Here is an 8,315-nt window from a genome sequence, read left to right as displayed (position 1 = left end):
CATTTTATCTTAGTAACTAGATGGAAACCTAGGATATTCTTTTGCCTTCACTCTCTTCTTCCATATATTCTGTCAATACTTATTACCAGCTACTGTGTCAGGATTTAATGATACAACCTTTGGCATGAGCAACAAAGAGTGGACCTGGTGACTCCTCAGAGGGTTTGTGCAGGATCAGTAGGGGCAGTAGATAAGTGGTGGACTGCTTCACATAGCTAGTTATCTAACACCTAACTAGTTTCTTACTAACATATTTTTAAAAGACTGTTATGTAATACTTCACTCCTGAGTATTTAGTTATTTTTAATTTTTAAAAATTAAGGATATGTGCTAATTTAAAAATTCCATTCTTGACTATCAAAATAAATAAAATCTTGGTATCCTTAGCCCTGTCAGGTATATAACCATTTGTAAACCCCAAATGTTTTTATAATTACATTGATTAGAGAACTTGCTCATGCATTTATTTTATTATCTGTCTAGAGTTTTTCATCATTAGGGTTGTTTTTCTTTTCTTGTGTCCTCCAAATAATTCTACCTTTTACAATGACATCAATTCATTGAGAATATTATATAGAGATGTCTGCTGAGCATCCATTTGGGGGGTATGGATGAAAATGGTCTTCCCAGAATAGGAATCTCATGGATTAACTCCTGTGGTGTCTCCTCCTTAGACCCAGTGAGTAATAGGAAGGTACCAGATGTTAATTCTCATGATGCTTCTCTGCAGTCATTTATGAGAAGTTTGTTTTGTTGGCAAGAATAATAGAAAAGATAACATTTACTATGTTTCCTTTTTTTCCCAAGTGATGGACCTTGGTGTGCTTTGCTCTGTTTATTATATGGTTTTATATTGATAATAAAGTTCTTTCTTTTGTTCTCTTTTTAATAATAATTAGCCATTGCCCTAAGTTCTTTACTTGTTTTTAAAGGACAACATATGAAGATATTTATTAACTTCTTAAAGTCATGAAATGTAATAGATTGCAAGAACTTTAATATAATTTTTAAATGATAGCTTTCCAAAAAGTGTGTGTGTCTGTATGTGCATGTGCGTGTGTGTGTTCATCTGAATGCCTTAACACACATATGGAGGTCATAGGACACCTTTGTCACGGGTCCGTTCTCTCCTCCCACATTGTCTGTCTTGTTCTGCTGATGCCCTCCCTACACATATGCCTGACGCCCTGATCCACGTCCCACCTCACTGTAGTTACATCTTGATGGAGTTACACAGGCATTCCACTGCTACCATTTTATATGCGAGTTCCAGGGATTGAACCTAAGGCTTCAGGTTTGTGGGACAAGTACTTTTTGCTGCTGAGACTTAATTCTCTTCAACATTTCACCAGATTTTTATTTAAGAAATGTAGAGGTGTTGGGGGAGGTTGCTTCTTTCTTTCCCAGATGTCCAGACTTTGGAAATAATAACACAGAAATGTGTATTAATTGCAATACTGTTTGACCAATGGCTTAAGCATATTTCTGGCTAATGCTTATACCTTAAACTGACCCATTTCTCTTAATCTGTATATTATTGCCACATGGCTGTGTCTTACAGATAAGGTTCAGGTGGGCTCCAGCAGAGGTGTCTTTCTCCTGTGGGTAGCTACTTAGCTTCTGACTCGGCCTACTCTCTCTATGTCTCTTCCAGCCTGGCTTTACTCTGTTAAGTCATTAGCCAAAAGCAGTTTCTTTATTAACCAATGGCAATAAAGCATATTCACACTATACATCACCTCCCCTACCACCTACCCTTTTCTGTTTAAATAAAAAGGAAGCCTTTAACTTTAACATAGTAAGTTTACATATAACAAAACAGGTATCAAGCAAGAATTACACTTTCAATATTTTTATATACTTTATCTTTTAGCATAACTAAGGAAAACTATAACTATCTATTCTCAACTCCATTAAAGATACCAGAAGGATCTTTAGTATTACCTAAGTAAACAGGAAGTGCATTGTAAGCAGCTTCCAAAACTCTAGAATTGACAGAGACATATCACTGTCTTGACAGTCACCCAAAGTGTTTCTGTAACATTGCGGGCACCCATATACATCTTACTGGCCTATAGTATCCTGCAGACTTTTTTATGAAGCAGGAAATTTCAAAGACGGTTCCACCTGTACTGGCAGTTTGTCAGTCACTTTTTTCTGTAACTTGTACAATATCTGGCAGACTCTTTCATGAAACAAGAACCCTGAAGAACTGTCTCACCTTTAGGCAAGTTCAGCAGTCATTTCTCTGTGGGTCCTGCATATTCAGTTCATACAGCATAACATCAAGCAGTCCAGGAAAGAGCAGTTTTGTCCAAATGGCTAACAAACTTTATAAGGAGTCTCTTCAATGCCCACCATCCTCTTGAAGTAGATTGGTGTTGCTAGGAACAGATGTGTCTCATTGTCATGCAAAGTCCTAAGTTTTAAAACATTTTAAATGACATATTCTGTAGGTCTTTGAAAGGCTTGAAGATTATCTATCTAATTGAAATATATCTCTATATGTCTAGAAAACCTAACTAACATGACTATAAGCTTGATTATATACATGATTAACTATTAACATGTATTTGTCAATTATACTTTGCATTTTAAAATTAGCTTTACAAACACAATACCTTAATCAAGAACACACACACACACACAACACAAAATTGACCTTAAATTTGTATCAATAAACCAAGATCCATACCAAAGCAAAGTATCCATCTCTATAGCATATCCCCCTTAATGTAAACAAAACATTTATAAATAATCATCTAGGTATTTGGGAGTCGTTCTCTCCAAACTACTTCCTGCTGTTTATTGGGCAAAGCACTTCTAGGGTTCATGGAGACCTCTCATGGGGTGTCCTGTTCCATCAAACCACATTAATCTGGAAGGAATCTACAGGTTCTCATCCTCTGTGGAAACACAAAAATACACATAATCCAGATTCTCTGTGTATATTTCATCTTCATGTGGCTTATTATTTCTTTTTACTCTTTTATTTTTATTTTATTTTTTTAATTATAAACTGATTGTCCCATTAGCTCAGGCGTCTTATTCTCTCTTTTAACTTTTATAATGTTTATAAACTCTTATAACATTATTCTTGTTTATGTTAATCATTTGCTTCTTTTTATAACTGACCATATTCTTTTTCTTCTCTCTCCCAGGCTTACATACATTTGCCCATCATTATGACCCATTTAGAGGTCTTTTTATCTGAATTTGTCTTTATTGCACCTCTATAATCTTTTTTTTAAACCAGGACTGCTTTTTTATTCTAAATGCTAACAAACATGGCTAGGACCACCTTGGCGGTCCTGCCAGTCCACTCTGCCCAGTCCAACATGGTGGAGGCATGGTCACTGCCTCTGAGAGCCATGCTCACAGCCCCATTTTCAGGCACACAGTGGGTTTATGTTGTTTCTAATCAAGTTGTAGCACTCTGGTCACAAACCTCATTCAAGTGCTTGGCCTCCTGAATGAGTCAGAGTTTGTGCTGGCAGCATGGACCAAGAAGCTACAATTTTGAAACTGCACATTTCTTCTGCTACTGCTGAATGAGGAAGACCTCTTTTAAAGGAGCTTTCAGACTGATATTGTTTGATGGACCAAGAACCCCCACTTCTGAGAGGTCTCTGTGAACACCTCCTAAAATTACTTCACCCAACAAAAAGCAGGAAGCAGTTTGGAGAGAACTACACCCAAATTCCCTAAATGATTATTTATAAATGTTTATTTAGATTTAAAGGGGGATATGATATAGAGATGGGTACTGTGCATTGGAATGGATCTTGGTTTATTGATAAGTTTTTTTTTTTGAATTTTTGAGACAGGGTTTCTCCGTAGCTTTTGGTTCCTGTCCTGGAACTAGCTCTTGTAGATCAGGCTGGCCTCGAACTCACAGAGATCCACCTGCCTCTGCCTCCCGAGTGCTGAGTTTAAAGGCGTGCACCACCACTGCCCGGCTTGATAAAAATTTAAGATCAATTTTGTTATATATTTATTTCTGCTCCTAATTAAGAAAGTGTGTTTGTGCAGTTCATTTAAAAATGCAAAGTATAATTAAGACATACCAGTTAATACATAATTAGTATAATGGTTAAGCTTGTAGTCATGTTAGTTAGGTTTTCTAGATGTGCAGAGAAATATTTTAGATGGATAAGTATTTTTCAAATCTTTCAGAGACCTATAGAAGATGGCATTTAAAATATTTTATAAACTTAGGACTTTTCATGACAATGAGACACATATGCTCCTGGCAGAACCAATCTACTTCAAGAGGCTGAAGGTCATCAAGGAGACTTCTCATAGAGTTTGTTAGCCATTTGGGCAAGAAACTGCTCTTGCCTGGACTGCTTGATAGTATACTGTATGAACTGGATATGCAGGACCCACAGAAATTGACTGCTGAACTTGCCTAAAGCTGAGACTGTTCTTCAGGGTTCCTGCTTCATGAAAGAGACTGCCAGACATTCTACATGACACAGAATAAGGTGACTGACAAACTTCCAATATAGGTGAAACTGTTTTTGAAATTTCCTGCTTTATGGAAAAGTCTGCAGGATACTATAGGCCAGTAAGATGTATATGGGTGCCCGCAATGTTACAGAAGAACTTTGGGTGATTGTCCAGGCAGCGAGATGTCTCTGTCAATTCTAGAGTTTTGGAAGCTGCTTATAATGCACTTCCTGTTTACTTAGGTAATACTATAGCCTTCTGGTATCTTTAATGGAGTTAAGAATAGATAGTTATAGTTTTCCTTAGTTATACTAAAAGATAAAGTATATAAAATATTGAAAGTGTAATTCTTGCTTGATACCTATTTTGTTATATGTAAACTTACTATGTTAAAGTTAAAAGCTTCCTTTTTATTTAAACAGAAAAGGGTAGGTGGTGTGGGAGGTGATGTATAGTGTGAATATGCTTTATTGCCATTGGTTACTAAAGAAGCTGCTTTTGGCTAATGACTTAACAGACTAAAGCCAGGAGAGAGAGAGAGAGAGAGAGAGAGAGAGAGAGAGAGAGAGAGAGAGAGAGAGAGAGAGAGAGAGAGAGAGTAGGCAGAGTCAAAAGCTAAGTAGGTACCCACAGGAGACAGACACCTCTGCTGGAGCCCACCAGAACATTGTCTGTAAGCCACAGCCAGTGGCAATATACAGATTAAAAGAAATAGGCTAATTTAAGATATAAGAGTTAGCCAGAAATATGCTCAAGCTATTGGCCAAACTGTATTGCAATTAATACAGTTTTCTGCTGTGTGATTATTGGTTCTTGGTTGCTGGGAGCAAACAAACGGCTTCTGCCAACATAGAGGGAATATACGGCTGCTGTAGAAGACTGAGTGTTGTATTTCCAGAACAATAGTATACTTAATAATACCAGATCTCTGGTTTCTTAGTGCTTACAGCAGCATTCTCACTAAAGCTGTTTCTCACTGCAGCATTTTAGCAGAACATTGAGTAGTTCCTTACTCCTAAGTACTTAGTTTTCATCCATAAAAATAAGTACATCTGCTTATTTATAAACTCTATTCTTAACTATCAATTAATGATTCTTTTATATCCTCAGCCTGGTCCTGACCACACCCATCCACGTTCCCCAAACATCCTTTGTTATATGTTGTCAGTAGGGCTTCATCATGGTTTTGGTTATCATGCTTATAGAGACTTCCTCCCTAGTTCTGTGTCCTCCTAATCCTTGCTATTCCCTCTGTCTTACACAATGACATTGACTGGTACCAAGACTGTTCCAGTTTGACCTATAGACTATATGACCTTTTAAATTTGCCTACAAGGATGAATCATGAATTCTGTGATGCTGTACATTGTAAATAATGTCAGTTCACAAAGACTTTAGGGAGTTAAAAAATCCTAATAAGGCAATGTGGAATTTTTGATAAAAAGCAATGTGTACATGTGTGTGTTCCTATGTGTTGTGTTAGTAATATGTGTATATGTTGTGTGTGTGTGACGTGTGTGTTAGAGGAGTGCTAAATGACAACTAAATAACTAGAGATAATACGTCTTCTCCTGTCCCGTCTTCCTCATCCCTGAGACAGAGATTTCACTGGACCAGTCTTTGAGTGTGATAACTTATTACCTAGAATATGTGACTTTGTAAAGAACAAACAGTTTACTTACTTGGAAAAGAAAAACTTTCTCCCAGGTGCCCATATTTTTGCTTGTTAGAATAATGATATAACAAAATCTTGTATTGCTGAAACAGGCTTATTTGCCTAATAACAATGACTGGGTGTTCTTGTTGATAATGATGGTCATTGTTGCTTTAGCCTAGATCTAAAGAGCTCAGGAAAAGGACCAGTATAGCGATGGAGCTGGTTGCCGAGCATCCCATTTTGTTCTTGGATGATCCCACCACTGGCTTAGACTTGAGCACTACTACTGATGTCATCTCTGTCCTGAGAAGGTAAGAGCTGAAGGAATATTAAGTTTTCTTCTCTTAATAGCTGATCACATGTGTGTATTTTGGGTGCAGAAGATTCATATGTAAGCAACAGAATTTCTCTCTTGTTTATTAGAGGGAAACTTGAATTAACAAGGATTACACATCAAGATCAATGAGACAGGAGAATAAGGAGAGATGGTGAAGGTGTAGCACTGCTTTAAGTAGCATTGTCCCCATAACACTCAAGCCAGTGTCAAGAGAGCTGAGTGGGTGAGATCTGAACGGAGTGCTGTATAGAGGGAAAACTCATTTGTTCTGAGCATGTTTGGTGTATCTGGAGCATTAAAGAGAACACGTTGACTAGAACCTGGTGTCCTGAGGGGAAGGAAAGTTGGTAGTTCTCTGGTAAAGACACCACAGACTGGGTGACTTGACAGAAGTTAAATTTCTCACAGTTCTGAATCCTGGAAAGAAGATATTCAGGCATCCATAGGGTATTTCTGCTGAGGCCTGGGTCACCGAATTGTGGATGGTATCTCTTCCATCTTCACGTGTTTATTCCCCGATCTCTTATATGGACACCAGCTACATTAGGACACACTAGTTATTTTCAATGAAACTTAATTATCTTTTTAAAGAGTCTGTCTCCATTATAGCCCACATTTTAGGTTCTTAGATGTGAGGTCTTCAACAAATGAGCCTTTGGAAAGATACAGTTCAGTTTTTCACGTTCCTAGTTGAAGTGAGGAGGCTGGTTGGGTTGGATGTAGATTGCCTAGACCACCTGAGCCACTGTAAGGACTAAGGTTTTCCACGGCAGGGAATGTGGGGAAGCTTCTGAGTTTAGAGCAGAGCAATGCATCATGGAGAAGGTTGTACAGCTGCACTATGGGGGTGTAAAGATATCACCAGAAGGCTGAGATATGGGGGTTCCTTAGCTAGCATATTGTGGACTCTAGGTAGCTTTATATGTAGAATATACAGCATTATCTCAGGGATTGACCCTGGATGTGATGGCTGAGGGAATGATTGCTAAGATTTTGGTCCCGAACCTGGGAAAATGAAATAAAAGTAATGACATTTCCTTTTTTCAAGAAAGAAGATGTCTAATGGTGAAATATTTATAGAAAATGTATAAGAGTTATGTTTTGTCCAAAAAATAAAACATTTTAGAAATTAATAGAGTTTCAAACTGACTGAATAACTCCAAGAACCATCTAAGGATTTTCACATTCCCATGACCTAGGCTACCGACTGTTGAACTTTACAGTGCTCCATGTCTTTTCTTCCTTCCCCTTGTTTTTTGTTTTGTTCTGACCTCATGGTCTGTTGTAGGAGGCCATTTGTTTGTTCCCAGATGTCCAGACCAGAAATAATCACTCAGAAACTATATCAATTAAATCACCTCTTGGCCTATTAGCTCTGTCTTCTTATTGGTTAGCTCTTACATCTCAATTTAACCCATTTCTATTAATCTGTGTATCGCCACATTTTTGTGGCTTACTGGCAAGGTTCTGTCTGGCGTCTGTGTCTGGTGGGGCTACACTGCTTCTCCTGGCTCTACCTTCTTTCTCCCTGCATTCAGTTTGGTTTTCCTGCCTAGCTCTACTCTATCCTTTCACAGGCCAAGACAGCCTCTTTATTCATTAACCAATAAAAGCAACACATACACAGAAGGACCTCCCACACCAATGGTCCATCACCCTAAATACTGTTATCTGCACCTACAAGAACAAAGATCCCTTCCTCATTGTATCTTCCCAGTAAGGAAGTCAAAAAGTGGGGCCTTGCCATCATCTAGTCTGTAGACTCCTTGGGTATCACCACCTTCCTTGTCTGCCCCCTTTCCTGTCTGTTTCAGGATACTCTCTATTCTCTCTAAGGTCAGCTTCTTGCTTAAGTTCCAGTATTGAATG

At 38.0% G+C, this 8,315-nt stretch overlaps 1 protein-coding gene across 1 annotated transcript in view; it reads left to right on the top strand.

Moving 5' to 3' along the window:
• The window catches only part of LOC126509727 (ATP-binding cassette sub-family G member 3-like), a 47,631-nt gene that overhangs the window by 19,932 nt on the left and 19,384 nt on the right, over window positions 1-8,315 (top strand). Inside the window, exon 6 of the mRNA XM_050155802.1 lies at window positions 6,284-6,420. Coding sequence (XP_050011759.1) covers window positions 6,284-6,420 — 137 coding nt within the window. The remainder of the gene's footprint in view (window positions 1-6,283; window positions 6,421-8,315) is intronic.

The sequence above is a fragment of the Alexandromys fortis genome, unplaced genomic scaffold (assembly GCF_014885135.2).
Source record: "Alexandromys fortis isolate MF-2015 unplaced genomic scaffold, M_Fortis_MF-2015_v1.1 scaffold_87, whole genome shotgun sequence".
Classification (NCBI taxonomy): Eukaryota; Metazoa; Chordata; class Mammalia; order Rodentia; family Cricetidae; genus Alexandromys; species Alexandromys fortis.
Note: the sequence above shows the minus strand (reverse complement) of the source record. Positions and strands in the feature narration are given on the sequence as shown.